Here is a 22,136-nt window from a genome sequence, read left to right as displayed (position 1 = left end):
TAGCGCAGGGTCCTGTGTCGTTCCTCCACGAAGAGGGGGAGCGACACTACGGAACCCCCTACGGAAAGCAACGGCCTCTGGAACACAGTCTGCAAGAAACTGAAGCCACACACGTCGAGGAATGGGGTGCTGTCAGCACCCATGTGAGCTTGGAGGTAGATCCTTCCCTGGTGCAGCCATAAGCGAGGGTAGGGGGCCAGCACTGTGGCATAGCCAGTGAAGCTGCCGCTTGAGGTGCCAGCATCCCTTATGGGCACCAGTTCGAGCCCCGGCTGCTCCACTTCCATGTGAGAGACTCAGAAGGAGCTCTGGCTCCTGGTTTCAGCCTAGCTGGCCCACCACATAGCCATTTTGTTAGCTCACTTCCCAAATGGCCACAACAGCTGGAGCTGCGCCAATACAAAGCCAGGAGCCAGGAGCCAGGAGCTTCTTTCTGTTTTCCCATGTGGGTGCAGGGGCCCAAGCACTTGGACCGTCTTCTGCTGCTTTCCCAGGTGCATTAGCAGGAGGCTGGATTGGAAGTGGAGCAGCTGGGACACGAACCACTGCCCATATGGGATGCCGGCACTGCAGGCGGTGGCTTAACCTACTACTCCACAGCACCGGCCCCATAACTCTGCCTTTCAAATAAATAAATAAATCTTAAAAAAAAGTTGATGGAAAATGCGTTTTTTTTAAAGAAGAGAGTATAGCCCCAACTGCTGCTTCATAACAGAGGACCCAGCTAAGCTGTGCCTGGTTTCCCAGCTCGTAGAAAGTCTGGGATAATAAGAATGTGTTGGGGCTGGAACTGTGGCATAGTGGGTTAACACCGTGGTCTGAAGCGCTGGCATTCCATATGGGTGCCAGTTCAAGACCCAGCTGCTCCACTTTCTGTTCAGCTCTCTGCTATGGCCTGGGAAAGCAGTAGAAGATGGCCCAAGTCCTTGGGCCCCTGTACCCACATGGGAGACCCGGAAGAATCTCCTGGCTCCTGGCTCCTGGCTTCAGATCCAGCCATTGTGGCCAATTGAGGAGTGAACTATCGGATAGAAGACCCTCTCCCCTCCCCGCCTCTTCTCTCTCTTTGTACTTCTTTCAAATAAATAAATAAATCTTTTAAAAAAAGAGTGTATTGTTTTAGGGTCCTAGATAATATCATTATACATCAATAAAGAACCAACACAGGTGCTTTGAGGTGGAGTGAGGGAAAAGTTTCAGGGACAAGGAACAAGTCAAGTTTACGCCACCACAAACATTGGGAGATGGTGGCAGGTCAGTCATCCTACAGGGAATGAATTGGAAGGGCTGTGGTTTGCAGTCATTACCAGCCCTTCACATGTGCCTCTGGGCCTTTGCACATGCTCTCCTTGCTGCGAGGTGTCTTCTGAAGTCTACCTTCTGCCTCTGCATTCCACCTACCCTCCATGTCTCAGCTTTATGGTCGCTTTCTCAAAAATATCGGGGCCGGCGTTGTAGCACAGCAGGTAAAGCTGCGGTCTGCGATGCTGGCAACCCATTTGGGTGCCGGTCCGAGTCCCAGTTGCTCCATTTCCTATCCAGCTTCCTGTTAATGCGCTTGGGAAAGCAGCAGCGGATGGCCCAAGTCCCTGGACCCCTGCACCTGCATGGGAGACCCAGAAGAGGCTCCAGGCTCCTGGCTTCAGACTGGCCCAGCTCTGGCCATTGGGGCCATTTGGGGAGTGAACCAGCGGATGGAAGAGCGCTCTTCTCTCTCTCTCTCTCTCTCTCTCTCTCTCTCTCTCTCTCTCTCTCTAACTCTGCTTTCAAACACATAAAATAAATCTTAGAAACGTGTTCCCCATCACACACATCACTGCCCTGTCCAGTTTTCATCCCAGTCCTTAACATGATGAGTCATCGTCATGGAAACGCCCATGGGCGTGTTGACAGGGGGAGGCGGGACAGTGCAATGTGCCAGAGCATTGGGTGGAGCTTGTGCCTTGGCTCCCGGCTGCGCATCCCGGCTCTGCACAACCTCAACCAAATCAGTTTTTCCTCTCTCAGATCAGGACCTCCACGTTGGCCAATCCGAGGCAGCAGCTTGCAAAGACTCAAGGAGCTGGTGCGTTTGAAGTGCGTGGTGGGGCGGGGCGGCTGTTGATGTTACTACGCCCGCTCTCTGCCTCCTGTGCCACGCCGTGAGCTCATTCGTGGCTGCACAGGTCTGGTTCATGACTGCACGGGGCCTGGATCCCAAACATGCAGGGGTGCTGCCATTCAGTAAGGAGCTGCACACAGTAAGATGTGCACCAGGCGGGGCTGGAACGCGTCTCCCCAGATGTCAGCTGCTGCAAACTCAATACCCCAAGACCGGTGCTACGGTGATTAGAGAAGGGGACTTTGGGAGGTGATCAGGGTTAGGTGAGGTCACGGGAAGCCCCCGGTTGGTGCCCGTTAGTGCCATGGGATGCTCACTGCTGTGTCTGGATGCAGCGAGAGGGCCCTCACCGGTGCCAACACCCTGCTATGGGATTTCCCAGGCTTCAGAACCGTGAGCCACGTGCACCGTGTTCTTTGTGAGTTACCTGTCTCGGGCATTTTGACCCAGTGACAGAACAGGGACGGAGACAGTAGGGATGCCGGGCACTGCCACCAGGCCACTGTGGGCCTCACACACCTGGACCCTTTCTCTGAGGGTCCTGGGAACAGGAGCTGGCTCCTCCCTGCCATGATCCCTGTAGGGGCCCTGGGCGGGGCAGGGAGGCGAGACAGGATCGGGGCTGGTGTCCTCTGTGGATGTCATTGCCCCTGCACAAAAGGAAGGCCCCTCCCTTTTTGCTGTGAGTGGATTCAGAGCCACGAGGGGCAGAGGAGGAGAGGAGAGAGGCTGGCTCACCCCCGTCTCGTAAATGGGGTTGTCGAACTCCGTCTCCACGGTGATCTGGCTATAGGGGTGGGAGTACACCAGTGGCAGGCGCAGGCTGGAGTAGTAGCGGCATCTGCAGAGGAAACAAGAGGGAGGCGGTGTCACTTCTCTCCTTCGAGGGCGCGAACGACAACGTTGAGAGCGGCCGCTGGTGCCACCTCCCGCGAGCGGCAGCGAGGGTGGGGCATGCTACACAGGAATGGGATGAAGCAGTGAAGCTCTGGGCATAGCGTAGCATCTCCCCTCTTTACCCAAGGCAGCCTCTACGCCTCCAGCGCCTGGGACAACGCCTGGCACGCGTGAGACTGTCGGTCCCCATTTGTTGAGTGAATGAGTAAGGGATGGAGGTGTCAGAGCCCCTGGCCGTGTCTGTGCCCCCATTGGACCCTAAGCCCTGTGAGCTCAGCCCCCTCCCCAGAGGCGGGGCGGGTGCCCGGATCCATGTTTATCCCTGCGATTGGGTTCCATCACGCCATCTCTGCAATCACTTGAGTGCCAAAGAGAAGGGTAAAATTCCCAGGTGTCCTAAATTAAATTCCAGGGACCTGGGGCAGGGCCGGCGGGAGGCTCACCCATTGACAAATCACAGCACCAGTTTGCATCACTGAACGGACGTTACAGCCGTAACCGGCACCGCACCCTGGCCCCTGGCAGCACCGCCTCCATCCCATCCAGGAGCTGCAGCCGCTTGTCCCGGTGGACGGCCCTCCTGCCTCAGTTTCCCCAGCTCTGCACACTCCCACCTCTCTCATCTGTAGCCGATGCAGGCTGAGTGTGAATAATTAAAGCCTTCCTGTCCCAAATGCTTGTTAGACGGCCATGCTCTGAGCTCTGGTATTTTTTCAGTAGCTCCCTAGCCTTGCTGCTGGTTGCTATGGGAACTTGGTCCAGGCCCCGTCTTTCGGGCTAGCGTCTGTCACAGCTCAATAAACCCTTTTATGCCAGATCTCTTGGTCCCAAGCATTTTCTGGTTGAACATCACTGTCCCCACACTCTAGGCAGAGACCTTGAGGCTCTGAGAGGTGACCCGCTGGTGGGGGAGTGAGGGAGGGAGCCGCAGCCCCATCTCCTTCCAGCTTCCTACCTTGTGATGTAAATATAGGCTCCTCCCAGCAGTAAAGAGATGATGAGAACCGGGATGAAGATAGCCAGGGCCATGTCTCCGCCTTCCAGCGACGACTCCGCTGCCGCTTCTGCTACTGAACACACAAGCCGGTGAGGCCTTCATTCTGCATCCACCCGGTACACACAGCAGCTTCCCAGCTCTCAGGTGGGCACCTGCCTTCCCAGCTTTGCGCCTACTCCAAGAGCTGGCATCACACAGCCTGGGGTAGTGGAGGATTGTGCCCAAGGGGAGAGGTGGCAGAGAGCAGGATGGAAACGGCAGCTGCGGCCCTCTAAGAGGGGTCCCAGGGTCCCGCTTAGGCAGGACGGCTTCAGGGGACGACATTGTTTGCGTCTTGACCATAACCATGCTCATATGAGCAGCGGAAGTTTGGGGATTTATCCACTCAATCCAAGGGAAAGCTTGGGGAGAACCCCAAATCCAGTAGCTGGGAAGGGGGACTCATTGGACATATCACAAAGTAGGGAGAAGTAGGGATACACCTGCTCCCAAGACCCTGTCCATGAGCCGCCAGGCTGCCAAGCTGGGGTTCCCAAATCTCACTGCTTCCCTGCCCCCAGGGACAGTGGGCAGCCTCTCCCAGATCTGCTCGGTCAGATTCCAGTCCAGGAATGGGCTCTGAGCAGCCGGGACGGCTCTCAGCCCTGCACAGCCTGAGGCTACCCCAACTGTTGCTTCTCGGAGGCCCCATTCTCAGGCAGCCCTGTGGGTCTCACTGGAGGCTCTGGCTGAACCTTGGTGGCAGCCGGGAGAAGTGTGGTTGGTAGGTGTTGTGGGGGCCACAGATGCTTCCCCCGAGGGGCTTGAAGGAGATGTAACACCTCTTCTAGAAATTTGGTGGGGGTGGGGGGGGGCTCTGACAGCTCTACGGTCCTGTCCAACAAAGCTCAGCTGTGCTCCCATTTATGGGGTCTGAAAAACCCACCCTGATGCCTGGGATGAAAGCCTGTGCAGGGCCGGCGCCGTGGCTCACTAGGGTAATCCTCCACCTAGCGGTGCCGGCACACCGGGTTCTAGTACTGGTTGGGGCGCCGGATTCTGTCCCGGTTGCCCCTCTTCCAGGCCAGCTCTCTGCTGTGGCCAGGGAGTGCAGTGGAGGATGGCCCAGGTGATTGGGCCCTGCACCCCATGGGAGACCAGGAAAAGCACCTGGCTCCTGGCTCCTGCCATCGGATCAGCGCGGTGTGCTGGCCGCAGCGCGCCGGCCACGGCGGCCATTGGAGGGTGAACCAACGGCAAAGGAAGACCTTTCTGTCTCTCTCTCTCACTGTCCACTCTGCCTGTCAAAAAATAAATAAATAAAAAAATTAAAAAAAAAAGAAAGCCTGTGCACACAGCATCGCCATGGAGCCCCCGAGCGCTGAGCGACCCCTCACAGTGCAGGTGAGCAGCTTTGTCCCGAGCTGACACAGCGTGTCCAACCCTTTACATATGGGAAGCCACGGGAAGGGACACAGGACCATGAAACACATACAGAACTCGAGATAAGATCCTGGGTAGCTTCCTGACACCCGTTCCATATTCGCCAACCTTGCTCAATAAAGGAAGTAGAAACAGGCGGTGGGAGAGACGAGGGGCCAAGTTGGGGGACGGGCGGGAAGACCTGGAGGGAGACCATGCCATAGGACGCTCGCTGGGCCACGGCAGGTCGCGGGGACGCGGCGCCGCTGGATCCCGTGGCCCGGAACTGCATGATGTGCAAGGGCGGTGCTTAACTTTAAACTTTTCTCAACTCCTTGTCCTCAACTATGGACCCGGCATCTAAATTCCGCTCAGAGTCTATGGGGGCACTATTTGCCGCCAATCCCATCGCTGTTTTCTTGACAATACCATTTGTTTGGAAATTATCTTTGACAGTGAGAAGGCAGAGGTTTTTTTTTTTTTTTTTTTTTTTTTTAAAGCACCGGAATAAAGATACTCAAGGACATGCCCTCGTTTTCTGCGATTAGATGGACTTATTATTATTAATTATTATTTTCTTTTCCGTTCCAGCACTCACCTTCCAAAGCATGTTCAAAGCTGTCTTGATTGACTGTAGGAGAAAGCAGGGGTCACTGGTTAGCGTCAAATGAATTCACTCCCCTCCACCCCACCGCAGGAAACAAAGCCAAAAGAGTTCACTGCAAAAGCCTAGCCCAGGCTTGGCTGTTTTGATTTTACCTAGCCTGGGCTGCCTGCATAGACTCGCTTCTTGGGTTCCCCAGGGGAGATGAGGTAGATCAGAAAGTAACAAGAGCAGTAACAGTAACAGTCATCAACCCTCCCCAGGCAACTGACTCTGTCACCAGCTTCAGCCCTGCCACGTGTGGCTGGCGAGGCTCCAGGCTTACGCAAAACTCAGCCACAGTGGCGGCTAAACGCCACTGCTCGCCAGTGCACCCGCCACTCAGGGCTGTCACCATGTAGGACTTCCCCGCTGGACGACGGTGCAGAAGCGGCTGGGGGGAACCACGCTGCCAGTTTTGAATTTGGATCCTTTCCTGGGCCAGCAGCACATGGAGGGGCCTGATGTTCCCCCGCGGTGCTGGAGGGTGGCAGCTCCCCGGCTGGCCCCCTTGTGGCCACGCGGGGAAGCCACGGACACGCTGCCCTCCGCTGTGTCCCCGTGGCGGGGGCTTGCGAGGTGGGCTGTGAACACAGGCTGCACCTGCCACTTGCAGTATTTTTGGTTCATGGTGAGTTTGGCAGGAAGGAGCCCCAGTGTCAGCCAAGAGCCATCTGTGCCTGTTTGTGGAAACCTTTCCGATTTCATTTTCTTCTACATATATCCGGCCAGCATTTGTAAAGTCCATGGAAAACTAATTTTTCTATTTCTTGTAAAACTTGGAAGTTCAAGAGGAGGGGGGCTACTTTTCCATCACTGTCATCATGGCGCTTAGAAATATATTAACAAGCACAGGGGTCCATCACAGGTTACAAAACCCTATCATGGACGTGGGGTCGGTGTGATGGTGAAGCTGCCCGTGGGGATGCCTGCATCCCGGGTCACAGTGCCCAAGTTCAAGTCCCAGCTCTGCTCCTGACTCCAGCTTCCTGCCAGTGCACACCCTGGGAGGAAGCTGGGATGGCTCAAGTCCTTGGGTCCCTGCCGCCCATGTGGGAGACCTGGATGGAGCTCCCAGCTCTAGCTTGTGCTGTTGCTGGCACTGGGGGAGTGACCCAGTGGTAAGATCTCTCTCTCTCTCTCTCTGAAAAACCCCTGCTAATCTTCTCCCCCAAAGACATTTACACCCACCACCAACCACTTCCATTAAAGCCCACCTGCCCAAAGCTTTTCAGGAAACCTCAACTCAGGAAAACGTCTGTGTGCGTCACAGAGCAGGTTTCCATGCTACCAAAAGTGAATTCGCACACGAGGTGTGGACGGTACTGGGAGGGGCGTTTGGGAAGTGGCAGGGGTTAGGTGAGGCCCGAGGGTGGGCCCTGTAAGAGGAGGGGGAGAGCAGGTCGGGTGGGGGAATGCCCCATGCTGGCTTTTGACACAGCAGAAGCTGGCCCAATGCCTGGACGTCCCAGCCCCCAGAACCAATGACGATTTACTGTTGATAAGTTGCCCAATCTCAAGTAGTTTTTAAAATTATTGGCTTTTGGATTTTTAAAAGATGTATGTATTTATTTGAAAGGCGGAGAGAGAGAGAGAGAGAGAGAGAGAGAGAGAGGTCTCCCATCCACTGGTTCACTCCCCAAATGGCTGCAACAGCCAGGGCTGGGTCAGGCTGAAGCCAGGAGCCCGGCACTCCATCCAAGTCTCCCACATGGGTGCAGGGGCCCAACCACTTGGGTCATCTTCCACTGCCTTCCCAGGCACACTCGCAGGGAGCTGACTCAGAAGTGGAGCAGCCGGGACTCGAACAGGCGCTCCAACAGGGGATGCCAGTGTGGCACACGCTGCCCTGGGAGTCTCTTTACAGCAACAGAAAATGCGCCAGGGCAGACAGAGCCTGCCACAGTTTGCGAAGGCGCTGGCTGCACACCTGTCCTGGGGGCGTGGTTTGAAGAGGGCGTGGAGATGAGGGGCGGGGCCTGGCGGGATGGGCGGCGGGGGCGGGGCCTTCGGGCACTTCGAGGGCTCCTGCTCCCTGGACAGGAATCTCCCCCTCCCCCACCGCGAGCAGGTGCGGCGGGGACCCCGAGTGCTGCCTGGCTTGCCCGTCACCCCACTTAGCATGTGAAAAACCCAGGGTGGGCTGCCTGATCTGGGCCTGGAACCCCCAAGCCGGTGCCCTGGCACCCGCCTATGTATGTGAGCTGGGTTTTCTGGGGTGTCTCCTCTCTTCCCCCTCCCCGCAGGGATCCCAGCGAGCAGCCCCCATCCTCCCTCTCCCCCCCGGGACCCCGGGTCACCGGTCCCTCGCTCTACCTTTGCACACGGGCAGCGGCCCATTCCAGTGCGACGGCTGGCCCAGGATGCAGCGGATGGTCACCTCGCCCGTCAGCTCGAAGCCCTCGTAGCACATGAAGGTGAGCGACTCCCCCGGCAGGTACAGGCGCTTGTACAGGATCTGGTAGCCGTTTTCCGGTAACCCTGGGTTGTCACAGGCCAGAGACTCCTCGGCTGGAAGGCAAGGCGACTGCATGAGACCAGGCACGCTGGGGGGGGGGGTGCCTCTCCAGAGCCTGGCCTCCCCGTCCCCTTCCCCACACCCCCGCCCCGTGTGGAGCCCTGCCCCTCCCCCTGCACCTGGATACAGATTTCAGCACCAGGCTGTAGAACCTGGCTGCTACTGCTTATCAGCCGTGTGACCCCCAGCAAGCAGCTGGGGTCACACTTAATCCTCCGCCTGCAGCGCCAGTACCCCGGGTTCTAGTCCCAGTTGGGGTGCCAGTTCTAGTCCTGGTTGCTCCTCTTCCAGTCCAGCTCTCTGCTGTGGCCCGGGAGTGCAGTGGCAGATGGCCCAAGTGAAATATTTAGTTTGTGGTGTGGTTGTGAATATTAAATACAGCAGTAAAGCGTATAATATAGCGCTTTGTACATGCAAGTCATTCAATAAAGGGTAGCTATTATTCCTGAAACATACATTGACAATTTTTTGACAGGCAGAGTGGACAGTGAGAGAGAGAGACAGAGAGAAAGGTCTTCCTTTTGCCGTTGGTTCACCCTCCAATGGCCACCACGGCTGGCGCGCTGCAATTGGCGCACCGCGCTGATCCGAAGGCAGGAGCCAGGTGCTTTTCCTGGTCTCTTGTTCTAGACTCCTTTTTCCGCTGGTTCACCCCCCAATGGCTGCTGCGGCTGGTGCACCGCGCTGATCCGATGCCAGGAGCAAGGTGCTTCTCCTGGTCTCCCATGCGGGTGCAGGGCCCAAGGACCTGGGCCATCCTTCACTGCCTTCCCCCAATCCTGGCTGTTACAGGCATTTGGGAAGTGAACCAGCAGATAAAATATTTCTGTCTTCTTAGGCTAAGGGTCAGCCCCTGAGACAGGACATTACACTGCCACTGCTGGGGCTACACCCTCTCTGATCTCAGCCGAACGAGAACAAGGGTCCATGCTGCATAGGGATTTCAGGGGCCGACTCGGACCATGGCAGCAACGCGCGCGCGATGCTCTCGGCACGAGGGCTGCTGGTGGTGTTGATCTGTGAAAGCCTCCTCTTGTTCCTCATGTTACACCTGCCCTACCCGGCCCATGAGGCCAGGTCTTGTCTTTCAATCCTCATTTTTCCCCCTTCTCCTCCAGGAAGCCTCCTGTGATGCCTCCTACCACCACCGGAGTCACCAGGATCTTCAGTTCTCCCTCCGCCCAAGCTCGGCACGCACAGTAGGGGAATACAGTTGCTTAGCAAGGATTTCCCTCCCTGGAGATAAGCCTGTGAACTTCAACTCCAGGCTCAGGGTCTGTAACCCAGTGGGAGTGCAGTAAGTGGCCACACTGCCCTCTTGTGGCTGCTCTGCTCAACTGCAGACCCACATTCCAGGTAACCCAAGGAGGGTTGCACCTGGGGGCTCACGCAGCCCTTCCAGGCCCTCTTCTCTGGCCGTGTTCTTTTTTAGCTTCCGGGTGGACTGGGCTGCCAGCTTTGCACACAGACTGCAAATCCTAAACCATTTACAAAGATTTATGATTTAAACACTATTGAGGGGCAGGTGTTCGGCGTCGCCACGAGGAGGCCACTGGGTGGCGCTGTTGCCTCCCTTGGTGCTTTTCTCTCCGGTGCTGGAGTGTGAGGGAGGGGCCCCTAGACAGCCCTGAGGTCCCCCTGCGGCGTGGGAGTCCCCCTCTTGGGGCGCACGGGCACAACCTGTGACTTGCTTTCATCCAACAGGATGTGGACTCCCATGCCACTTCTGTCTGGCTGCACTTGAGCTTGGGTGGAAGAATTGGCCACGCCGTGAGTGGCCTTGGAGAAAAGCCCACGCGACCAAGAGACAGAGGGTGACCGCTCGGTGACAACAGCTTCTAAGGGACCAGATCCTGTGAGCAAACCACGTGAGCGTGGAGGGGGACCCTCCCCCGGCTGTGCCTTTGGCCGATACCCCAGCCCCAGGGTCTGTCGTGGGAGAAACCAGAGGACCCCGTGCAGCCGTGCCCAGCCCCCAGCCCCGCAGAGGCTCAGAGACAACACACGTGCGTTGGCTGGCGTGTCTTGTTGTGCCCGGTGAGTACCAGAACCCCCCCCACTCCAGATCTGCCTCCGTGCGTGGGCGTCCTCTGTCCAGGAACCTGCACATACCTCCCCAGAGCTGTTTCTGGCACTGTTCGGTTGCACGTGGGTGGGAGCCGGCAGTGCAGAGAACAGCTCTGACCCTGGTGCCCCGGGAGCCCCGAGAGGTGGTGCGTGGGACCTTTCCCTCAGGGCCAGGGGACTGAGCAGAACCCTGCAGGTTGCACAACGCGGATGGGAAGCAGTGGCTGAGCCAACACACAGCAGGTGCCTCCTGTTGTCCCAGGTGAGCCGCTTCTTCGGAGTCGCCGGCAGGTGGGGCAGTGCTGGTCCTGCCCCCTCACAGGACCTCGGTCGGTTGGAGCTGTTCCGCAAAGCCCAGATAGGGGCGTCGTTTTGGCCACAGTCTCTGCCACTCCCTATTGCTTTACACAGAGTCTCTGTGGGGATTGGTTCCAGGGCACCCTGCGGGTACCAGAATCCACAGCTGCTCGAGTCCCTGTCAGCTGGGGTTGTCTCTGCACAGGACCTGTGCGGATCTCGCATACACGTAGCTGTCCCCAACACAAGGCAAACGCTCTGTGCACAGCCGTATGTCTAGGGACTGACGACAAGAAAAGAGCTGTGCACACGTTCTGCCGGGATGCATTTTTCAAGCGAATGTGTTTTTGTTTATTTGAAAGGCGGAGTGACACAGAGACACAGGAGGAGAGAGAAAGATTTTCCATCTGCGGGTTCACTCCCCAAATGGCTGCAGTGGCCAGAACTGGGCCGGGCTGAAGCCAGGAGCCTGGAGCTCCACCCAGGTCTCCCACATGGGTGGCAGGGACTGCAGCACTTGGGCCGCCCCTGCTGCCTCCCAGGTACATGAACAGGGAGCTGGATTGGAAGTGGAACAGACAGATCTTGAACTGGTACTCTGATATGGGATGCCGGTGCTGCAGGCTGTGGCTTAACCCGCTGTGCCACAAGCCCTCGCTTTTTCTCATTTTCTTTGCCAAGCCAAGCCAAGCGAGCCCCCCGCCGGGACACTGTCGGAAGCCGTGCTGGCAACTCCAGGGGCGCCCGGGGTTCTCTCTGGGCAGGCAGTGCCATGCATTGCACTTCACAGTTTACAAACTCCGGGTCCAGAACTCGCTGCCTCGGCTTCACCTCCTGTGCTGTGGGATTGCTTTGCACCTGCTGGGCCGGGAGCTGGGCGTGCAGGAGCACATCAGAGAAGTGCATTTTCTCCAAGGAGAGAGGAGAATGCCCCGGTTGTGGCCATCCGTGTCCTAACAGCTGTTCTGGGCACGAAGGAGAAACCTCCTTCTCCTCCCCCTGCGGTGGACGCGGCTTGGTCTTCCAAGTTAAGTCTCAAATGCATCACCTGCAGTGCTAACTGTTGACCAGCAGGTGGCAGTGGTAACTCAAAAGGCTTTCCCCAGGATCTCCAGGGATTGCCAGTGTCATGAACACTAAAGGTATTTATTGAGTACCTCGGGTGTGTACTCTGATGAGCCAGGTAGACAAGGTCCCTGCCTACCATCTGTTCAGGTGCGTATTCCACAACTATCTCCTGTGTGCCCACGGGTGCTAGGCACGCTGGCGCCCCCTGGGGCTGGGGGAGAGCAGGTGCAAGAGAGACAAATGATCAGAGCTGCCGCAGGTGCAGGAAGTGGGGGGGCGGGGGGGCGGGGAGCCTTTCCCTCTGTCCTCCGCACGGGCTGAGTCCCACAACCACCCACGCCCTCCAGCTCCCTGGCACCGCCCCTCTCATGCATTTTGATTTAATTATCCCCCAGAGTGTTCTTCTTGGAAGCCCCCCTCTGTGACGGACCCCTGTGCTTGTTAATATATTTCTAAGCGCCACGATGACAGTGATGGAAAAGTAGCCCCCCTCCTCTTGAAACAAGCGTCAGCTGGGGCTGACGCTTCGGCTCACTAGGCTAGTCCTCCGCCTGCGGAGCCGGCACCCCGGGTTCTAGTCCCGGTCAGGGCGCCGGATTCTGTCCCGGTTGCCCCTCTTCCAGGCCAGCTCTCTGCTATGGCCAGGGAGTGCAGTGGAGGATGGCCCAAGTCCTTGGGCCCTGCACCCCACGGGAGACCAGGAGAAGCACCTGGCTCCTGGCTTTGGATCAGCGCGCTGAGCAGGCCGCAGCATGCCAGCCGCGGCGGCCATTGGAGGGTGAACCAACGGCAAAGGAAGACCTTTCTCTGTTTCTCTCTCTCACTGTCCACTCGGCCTGTCAAAAACAAAACTGAAGTTCAGCTGGGTCTCAGAGCCACTGCTTCGCTGTCTCAACATGGTTAATACACTAATCCATCACTTAATGAGTTCATTTCTAAAATATTTAAACATCCATCCTGTGTGAGATGATCTGCATGTATTATTTCTAATCCTGCCCCAAAGCCTTAACGGAAGGCACCGCCGTGGCAAAAATACCCAGCATGTGCCGCGTGCGTCCTCCAGACTCTGTTCTGGAATTCTGTAGCTGGAACTTGGCCAATAATCGCGGCTTCAAGACACTGACATTATCATCATCTACATTTTTTTTTAAATAAAAAGATTTGTTTATTTAGGGGCTGGCACTGTGGTGTAGTGGCTAAAGCTGCTGCCTGCGGTGCCGGCATCCCACATGGGCGCCGGTTCGAGTCCCGGCTGCTCCACCCCACACCGTCCTGGCGAGCGAGTGCTGTGCCTGATCCTCTGAAGACAGAAGTGGCAGCAGGTGCTGTGATATGTGGAACAGCAGGTGCAGGGGCAGGTCTGAGGCAGGAACCAGGAGCCATCGAGGGAGTCAGAGCGGACTTCCTGGAGGAAGTGTTGCTGCAGGCTGTGGTTATGTCCCCTCTAGACCTGCCTCTCCTCCCCTCATTGCCAGCAGACCCCGGGGGTCCCGACTGTCGCTCCCCGTCTTCATGGGGGAACGACACTGGACCCTGCGCTATTCTTTTCGTCTGCTCGGCCCTCCCCGGGTTTGCTGCTGGTTCTTCCCGGGTTGGCTACTATCCCTTCCACCTCCGTGGAAGGGCAGTTCCCCCTGGCCACATTCCCCACTTCCGCAGGGGAGCGGCACACCGCCGGCCGGCTTTCTCGGGGGCTGCACAGGTGTTCCCTTAGATGTTCCTGGTGCATGCCGTCTCTCTCCTCCTTTATAGTCCTCCTCTGCCAATCCCAACTCGGCTGCCCACACGCCGAGTACGCTGCTCTCCTCCAATCAGGAGCAAGTCCTACAGTTTATTAGTTGAACTGGAGGCAGCTGTGCAGAAGCTGTTTACTTCTCTCCCAGCGCCATATTGTGGGAGAGCAGATGCATAGAATAAGTCTTAATTCCAGTAACTCAGTCCAGTCCGGGCTGCTCCCCACACCGACAGCGTGGAGCGCACCTGTTCAGACACTGCTGAGTTTCCAGGGGATAGCACCGCAGGCCCCAAGCTGTGTGCCAAGACCCCCCAGGGCGCCACCGTGAACATGCAGGTGTGCAGTGGGAGCCTCTAAAGCTGCGAGGAAACGCGGTGACGTCGGCAGGGCTCTCGCGGACGGCGGCTCTGGGCCACCTGGAACAGGAGGTGGGGAGCTGCCGTCCCCGCTGGGCCCCGCGTTTGCGATTTGTCCGGCCCAGGCGGTGCACATGTGCGTTCTTCGAGAACGAAAGGAAAATATTTTTCTTTCCATTTGCAGGCGTGGATTTTTCAAAAGGCAGCCGCCTTGTCCAGATGTCGTGATTTATTAAGTTGTTTGAGAGAGGCGACTGTGAGGTACTTGGGTTTAGAAATCCGAAACTTCCTGAGACTCCAAGGGTGGGTGAGTCGGTAGGTGTGGAAATGTCCGTGCTTGTTGAATGGAGAAGTGAGGGGCTCCCAACGACTCTGACTGGTGGAGAACAGGCTTCTTTCTCACCGACAAGCCCCAGAGAGGGCAAGCTACTCGGCCATGGTTGCCCAGCAAAGCCATGGCATCTGACCGCAAATCCCAGACTTGTCCCCCTCCTATGCCTGGCTCATCTGTTCCTTTTTTTTTGTTTTTAAAGATTTATTTGTTTGTTTGAAAGGCAGAGTTATAGAGAGGCAGAGAGAGAGAGAGAGAGAGAGAGAGAGAGAGAGAGGTCTTTCATCTGCTGGTTCATTCCCCAAATGACCGCAAAGGCCAGAGCTGCGCCGATCTGCAGGAGCCAGGAGCTTCTTCCGGGTCTCCCACGTGGGTGCAGGGGCCCGAGGACTTGGGCCATCTTCTGCTGCTTTCCCAGGCCACAGCAGAGAGCTGGATGGGAAGTGGAGCAGCCGGGACTTGAACCAGCACCCATATGGGATGCCGGTACCACAGGTGGCGGCTTTACCCGCTATGCCACAGCGCCGGCCCCACTCCTCTGTTCTTGATATGGCCTGGGGAGCAGAGACCAGCAGTGCAGAGACGCGATTCCGAGTCCCAGCCAGACCCACCATGGCCTTGGGCCAGTGGCCGCGCACAGAGGCGGGAACCAAGGAGGGTGTGATCAGTTTTAGCTCCTGCCTCACGGGCTTGTTGGTGGGAGATCTTTGTCAGCAGAGAGGCCGGACTGCCGTGGGCTGTGGTGGGAAGACGCGGGTGGGTTTATCCAGGCTCGAGGTAGAATTCTGGGTTTTTCCTCTCTCTGCTATGTGACGTCAGGGAAGCCACTCACCTTCTCTGGGCCAAGAGCTCCTTCCTGGTCTCCCATAGGGTGGCAGGGGCTCATGCACTTGGGTCATCGCCTGCTAAACCTTCCCAAGCGCGTGAGCAGGGAGCTGGAGCAGAAGCAGAGCAGCCGGGTCTCGAACCTGTGCTTGGACGTAGGATGCTGTTGGAAGCAGCGGCTTCACCCACCGTGCCACAGCCTCGGACCCCATAGTTCCTTTTCGAGTGGACATAAACACGCACTCACACAGTTTAGTGAGGGCTAAGCGTGTGGGCGCTGGGGAAGGGCTCGTCACGGCAAAGGCGCTCGGCAAATCAAGCTGCTGTCTCCCTGACAACCTCACCCTTAGCCAGAGCGTCAAGCCAGAGGGTGTCTAGCCTAGCGGTTAAGATGCCTGCACCCCACCCTGGAATACCTGGGTCTGAGTCCCTGCCCCAGCACCCGACTCCAGCCTCCTGCTAATATGCACCCCAACAGGCAGCAGTGATGGCTCAAGGAGTTGGGTCCCTGCCGTCCACAGGGGAGACCTGGGTTGAATTCCTGGCTCCTGGCTTCAGCCCGGTCCAGCCCTGGCTGTTGCGGGCATATGGGGGAATGAACCAGAGGATGGAAGCTCTCTCTGTCTCTTGTCATCTCGATTGAAAACCGAAGAAGGAAATATTCTCAGATTCCACACTACCCCCCTCCCGCTCGGATGCCGCCCTGATAGGATGCTGTCATCCCTTGGCCTGCCCTGGCAGCTGTCCCTGCCCCCTGCCTGGCCTGCCTGTCGCTGCTGCCGCATGCTGGCTCTTTATGGGGCTTCCGGGAGGTCCACACGTCTCCTGGCACCCGGCTCTGCCCGTGAACTCATTAGCGCGGGTGTCAGGGAAGCCATGTCAGCTCGGCCCAGCAGGTGTGGGGTGGGGCTTCCAGGGAAAGGAGGGCCCCTGTGGGAGGAGTGCGTGCTGCTCACTTCCCTCCTGAGTGCGGGGGCCGGGGTGGGTGGGTAGGGGGGTACTTTAGGGACACTGCTTCATTAGCATAGCACCTTGGCAGCCCCGTCTCCTGGTATTTTTAAATAAAATTTATTTTAAGCGTATCATCTCTGGAGCCTGAGTTACTAAATGCGTTTCTGATTGCATTCATGGTGGCCAGAAGGAGTGGCAGCCGTACTTCCTAATGGTAGGCTTGGACCAAGGGACACGGGTTATCCCACAGTTCTGGGGGCCGGGCAGGGCTGTGGTGCCCACACAGCCTGCAGGGGAGCCCTCTCCCAGCCTCCTCCAGCCTCCTGCCCAGCTGAGGCTCTGTGGTCTGCCGCTGTCACCTCCTGTCACTGTCCCTGGATCTGGGTCTCCAGCCGCATCCGATCTCCCTCTCCTTATAAGGACACGCTGTGGCTTGAATACAAGTTGGTCCCGAAACTTGTGCAGAAGTTTAACCACGCCCTCCCCCACCCAAGTCTTCTGTTAATGGTCTTAAAAGCCAACCTCATTCAATTAGGGTGTTTGGAGGCGGGGCCTCTGGGGACTGAATAAGATTAGCTCTGGTCAGTAGGGAGCGGCCCCCAGGTGGGAATCCTGGTGCACTTAGAAGGAGGCAGAGACACCACAGGCAGGGAGAGACACAGACGGACATGGGTGCTGCCGTCTCCTGCCCTGCCCTGGGCCCTGGGCCACCTCAGCCCCCTGCTGCGACAAGACCACTGCTGGAGGTAACACCAGTGGAGCCTGCCTGACGTTGGGCTGTGACCTCCAGGACTGGGGTCCGAAATAAGCCTCTTTGTCATTTGCATCGGATGCAGGTGAACGAGCAGCAAACTTACTGGGACTTTATTTTTTTCCTTTCCTTACCCAAAGTTAAATTCTTAGCTCTCCGGCAGAATCAAGACTCCATGCAGCTTCTGGAATTGAAGCCATTCCCCGTAAGGAGCTGTACAATGCACCGCTTAACACATCCGTGCAGCAGGCAGCTTGCACGCCCCAAGACTGTGCGAAGCTCTGTTCCTTCCAGGTAACCCCTACTTCCGCAAGGCACTTGCTGTGAACCTGGCCACAGAGAACCTGGGGAAGCTGTGAAAACGGCCTGGGTTTGCATCTGGTTTCCTCTGTTAGCCAGCTGCTCTGCTGCTAGCCAGCTGCTCCACTGCTAGCCAGCTGCTCCACTGTTGACCAGCTCTGGGACGCAGGGCATTGCTTCCGTCCCTCTGAGTGTTAGCAGCTTTATCTCAGTAGAAACCTTAACTCAACGCTCCCAGGGCTACTGAGGAACAACGGAGGGACACTTGGCAGGGGACTTGGTGCAGTGTCCCGTAAACTTCCCATCAGTGTGCTAGAACAAGTCTCTGTAATGGTGATGAACACGATCCAAGCCCCGCCCTCTCGGACCTGCGCCTTCGTGCCATACTCCCCGCAGCACTCACAGACACAGTGGGGCAGGCGGGACGTCCAGATGGGGGTGCCCGTCTCGCGGCTGTAGCAGGTGAGCAGAGAGCTGCCTTCCAGCACAAAGCCGGGGTTGCAGGTGTACTGGATGGTGGTGCCCACCAGCAGCACGGGATCCGAAATCAGGCGGGTAGAGTGCTCCACCTCTCCGGGGTCACTGCAATACATGACTGTAGGGAGGCAATCAGAGCAAGACACGGAGTCAGACCACGACGTGGAGTCAGACACGACACAGAGTCAGACATGATGTGGAGTCAGACCACAACACGGAGTCAGGCACAACACAGAGTCAGACACGACATGGAGTCAGACCACGACATGACGTGGAATCAGACATGACATGAAGTCTGACATGACACAGAATCACACACAACATGGAGTCAGACCACGACACGGAGTCAGACATGACGTGGAGTCAGACCACGACACAGAGTCAGACCACGACACGGAGTCAGACATGACACGAAATCAGACCACGACATGACGTGGAATCAGACATGACATGAAGTCTGACATGACACAGAATCACACACAACACGGAGTCAGACCACGACACAGAGTCAGACCATGATGTGGAATCAGACACGACATGGAGTCAGACCATGACGTGGAATCAGACATGACACGGAATCAGACATGACATGGAGTTAGACCACAACATGACGTGGAATCAGATCACGACATGGAATCAGACACGACACGATGTGGAATCAGACATGACATGGAGTCAGACCATGACACGGAATCACACACAACATGGAGTCAGACCATGATGTGGAGTCAGACATGACATGGAGTCAGACATGACATGGAGTCACACACAACATGGAGTCAGACCATGACACGGAATCACACATGATACAGGATAAGACCACGACATGGAATCAGACATGACACAGAGTCAGACCACGACACAGGGTCAGACTACAATGTGGAGTCAGACATGACACAGGATCAGACCATGACACGGGGTCAGACATGACAGGGGTCAGACATGACATGGGGTCAGACCACAGCATATCAGAACTCATGGTGCTCAGAGGTTTGCTGAGAATGACAGAAGGATCCAGGTTTCTTTTGGAAAGATAATGCATCTTTTGCTCATCAAAGGTGGCGGGAGAGACCTGAATTTAATTCTTCTTTTAGGAATTTGCCCAATTTTCCCTAGGCCACAAAGGCCTACCTTTAAGGTTGTACATTGCACTGTTATTTTGCAATAATCTTTTAAAAAATGAAAATCTTGGGGCTGGCGCTGTGGCACAGCGGGTTAAAGCCCTGGCCTGCAGTGCCAGTGTCCTATATGGGCACCGGTTCGAGTCCTGGCTGCTCCACTTCCAATCCAGCTCTCTGCTATGGCCTGGGAAAGCAGTAGAAGATGGCCCAAGTCCTTGGGCCCCTGCACCCACGTGGGAGACCTGGAAGAAGCGCCCAGCTCCTGGCCTCGAATTAGCGTAGCTCTGGCCGTTGTGGCCAATTGGGGAGTGAACCAGCAGATGGAAGACCCCTCTCTCTCTCTCTCTGCCTCTCCTCTCTCTGTGCAACTCTGACTTTCAAATAAATAAATAAATCTTAAAAAAAAGAAAATCTTTCAGCAGGGAAAGAGTTAAACATGGGACAGCCCATCCAGGGAGAAGCCAGCACAGCAGGTAAGGGGAAGGTTGGGGCGGGGGGGGGGGGGGGCTCTGCTGCTCCCTGTGCAGTGCTGACTGTAGTAAAACAAGCAGGCACGACTTTTTTAAAATTAAAACCTCAATTCAGATAAGAGGAAAAGAACAAGCCAATTAAGAAAGGATGAAGTGGATGAATGTGTGATATGAAAAAAATATCCATATTTCGGAGTTGAGGAAAAGCAGTCGCAAGGCACTCTGTATAAACGGATCCCTTTCCGGTAGAATCACGCTGTCTGAAGCCAATTCTCTCGCTGCTCCCCGTCCACACACAGACACGCTCACGTGTCGAGCTTATCTCACAAAGCTCTCGCAAAGTGGAACTATGTACTTTAGTGGAAAAAGTTTGAAATCCTGGGACCAGTGTGGTGGCACAGGGAGTTAAGCCGCTGCCTGCAGCGCCGGCTTCCCATATGGACGCCGGTTCAAGTCCCAGCTGCTCCACTTCCAATCCAGCTCCCAGCTATGGCCTGGGAAAACAGTGGAAGATGGACCAAGTGCTTGGACTCTTGCCATTCACGTGGGAGACTCAGAAGGAGCTCCTGGCTCCTGGCTTCAGCTTGGCCCAACCCCAGCCATGGTGGCCATTTTGGGAGTGAACCGACGGATGGAAGATCTCCCTGTCTCTCCTTTCTCTCTCTGTCACTCTGCCTTTCAAATAAATAATACACCTTTCAGACACATTCTGAAATGCATGCATAGTGTTTGCACGATGTGCATTTCCGTGAACTTTTTGCGTAGTCCATATGTGTCCCTGTGTCACATGTACACACACACACGTGTGTGCACGCTCACACCGTTGGAACAAGTTGGAGTGAACATCTCATAGGAGCATCACTTCCGGCCAGTTGAGTCCTTCCTGACTTCGTTATTTTCCCACTTCCTGGGAGTGAAAAGTGAGCGTTTGCTCAGTGCGGTTGGAGACGGGATTCTGCACATCGTCTGATGTCAGAGAGCAGTTGGCCCGATGTAAGGCATTCACGACGGCCAGGGAGCCCCACGTCCCATGGGGCTTTGCTGACGTCACCTGGATGCAGACTGGGTGAGGGACCCAGCGAGTGAGCATCAAACACCCAAGGCAACAAGGACCCAGAACAAATCTGTTTGTTCTAACTTGGACCTCTCTTGGGACAAAGATTGAAGCAGGCGGGAAAACTTTCCACGGGCAGCTTGCTGATACCCCTTCCTGGTCCTTACGATTTTTTAGAGGTCGCCCCTCTTCCAGGCCAGCTCTCTGCTGTGGCCCGGGAGTGCAGTGGAGGATGGCCCAGGTCCTTGGGCCCTGCACCCGCATGGGAGACCAGGAGAAGCACCTGGCTCCTGGCTTCGGATCAGTACGGTGCGCTGGCCGCAGCGCGCCAGCCGTGGTGGCCATTGGAGGGTGAACCAACGGCAAAGGAAGACCTTTCTCTTTGTCTGTCTCTCTCTCACTGTCCACTCTGCCTGTCAAAAAAAAATGTTAAGTCTATGCATCCAAGGAATCTTCAAAAAATACAGAAGCAGTGCATTTTGTGAAAAAAAAATTCTTGGAAAATGGGATTAAAAGATGTGCTTTATGTTGATGCAAGAAATCTTGAAATTCATGCACAATTTTTTCACAATACACATCTCCACGAACATTTTGAAGATCTCTCCGTGCATGGCTTCTTATTTTTTTTTGCACCAACATAAATTCACCTAATTTTTTAAAAAAATATTTATTTGAAAGAAGAAAGAGAGAGAGAGAGGAGAGGAGTTAGTTTCTATTTGCAGGTTCACTCCTCAAATGGCCAAGTCCAGATCAGGTTGAAGCCAAGAGCTGGTAACTCCATCTAGGTCTCCCCTGTGGGCGGCAGGGGCCCAAGCTTGGGCCACCTTCCACTTCCTTCCCAGAAGCATTGGCAGGGAGCTGGATGGGAAGTGGAGCAGCCGGGACTTGAACCAGAACTCATAGGGGAAGCTGGCTTTGCAGGCAGTGGCTTAACCCACTGTGCCCCAAGGCAGGAGCCAAACATATCTTTCAAGACCATTTCCCATGCACGTTGCCGTCCCCTGTCCCCTTGTACAGCTGCAGGGTCCCGTGCACAGCTCGTGTAGCCAGTGCTGTGGCTCTGTGGCGGGTTCTTCCGAGTCCCCCACAGTTGGAATCGGTTTTCTTGGATGTTGAAAGGGTTGTGCCAGTGACTTTCACGCCTCGGCCCTGACAGCGTCTTTCTCTGTGTGCGCTTCCTGTTTCTTACTATGCAATTGATGATTCAAGTCTTAGCGAACAGCTCTGCCCGTCTGTCCCAGAGCCTCAGCCAGAGCACGAAGACTAGCTCATGATTTAGGATGCAGACTGCGGAAGGCTGGGAGATGGGGCCACTTCCAAATTATCTCCCGTCCCTGCTGGGGAGACACCAGCGTGGCCACCAGCAGCACTGTCGCTGTGTGTCTGGTCTGCATGCCTGGGGTGGGGGCGGGGCGGCAGAAGCAATTCTGAGTCTGGGGTGCTTACAGCTGATGAGGTCAGCTTACATACGGGAAGGGTTTATAACTGGGGCCCCAAGAACCAGCCTGAGCTTGTTTAACATGGCTGTTACAGGATCACAAAGACCCAAACCTGAATGCTGTTTGCACATCAGCTACAGGTAAGGGAGCTTCAAAAAGGGAAGTGCACAGAATGATTTTTTTAAATTATTTTTAGATTCATTTGAAAGGCAGCCAGACAGAGATAGGCCATTTGCTGGTTCATTCCGCCAAATAAATGGGGTGGGATCAGGTGGGATCGGGCCAAACCCAAGGGCCAGGGTCTCATTTTTTTTTTTCTGACAGGCAGAGAGGACAG

The 22,136-nt window shown here is 56.0% G+C and overlaps 1 protein-coding gene across 3 annotated transcripts in view; it reads right to left on the bottom strand.

Annotated features, from left to right (window-relative positions):
• The window catches only part of SEZ6L (seizure related 6 homolog like), a 194,453-nt gene that overhangs the window by 5,332 nt on the left and 166,985 nt on the right, over nucleotides 1-22,136 (bottom strand). Inside the window, exons 12-16 of one of the 3 annotated variants that reach the window (XM_070066047.2) lie at nucleotides 17,642-17,833; nucleotides 8,356-8,550; nucleotides 5,995-6,027; nucleotides 3,954-4,065; nucleotides 2,840-2,942 (exon numbers count right to left, since the gene is read on the bottom strand). In XM_070066047.2, the coding sequence (XP_069922148.2) occupies nucleotides 2,840-2,942; nucleotides 3,954-4,065; nucleotides 5,995-6,027; nucleotides 8,356-8,550; nucleotides 17,642-17,833 (635 nt within the window). Of the gene's footprint in view, nucleotides 1-2,839; nucleotides 2,943-3,953; nucleotides 4,069-5,994; nucleotides 6,028-8,355; nucleotides 8,551-17,641; nucleotides 17,834-22,136 lie in introns of all 3 variants that reach the window. The other 2 variants (XM_070066048.2, XM_070066049.2) reach the window with 2 other exon arrangements.

Source organism: Oryctolagus cuniculus, chromosome 21 (genome assembly GCF_051225735.1).
Source record: "Oryctolagus cuniculus isolate XC-2025 breed Fujian yellow rabbit chromosome 21, ASM5122573v1, whole genome shotgun sequence".
NCBI classification, from domain to species: domain Eukaryota; kingdom Metazoa; phylum Chordata; class Mammalia; order Lagomorpha; family Leporidae; genus Oryctolagus; species Oryctolagus cuniculus.
The sequence above is the reverse complement of the archived record's forward strand: the minus strand, read 5'-3'. Positions and strand labels throughout refer to the sequence as shown.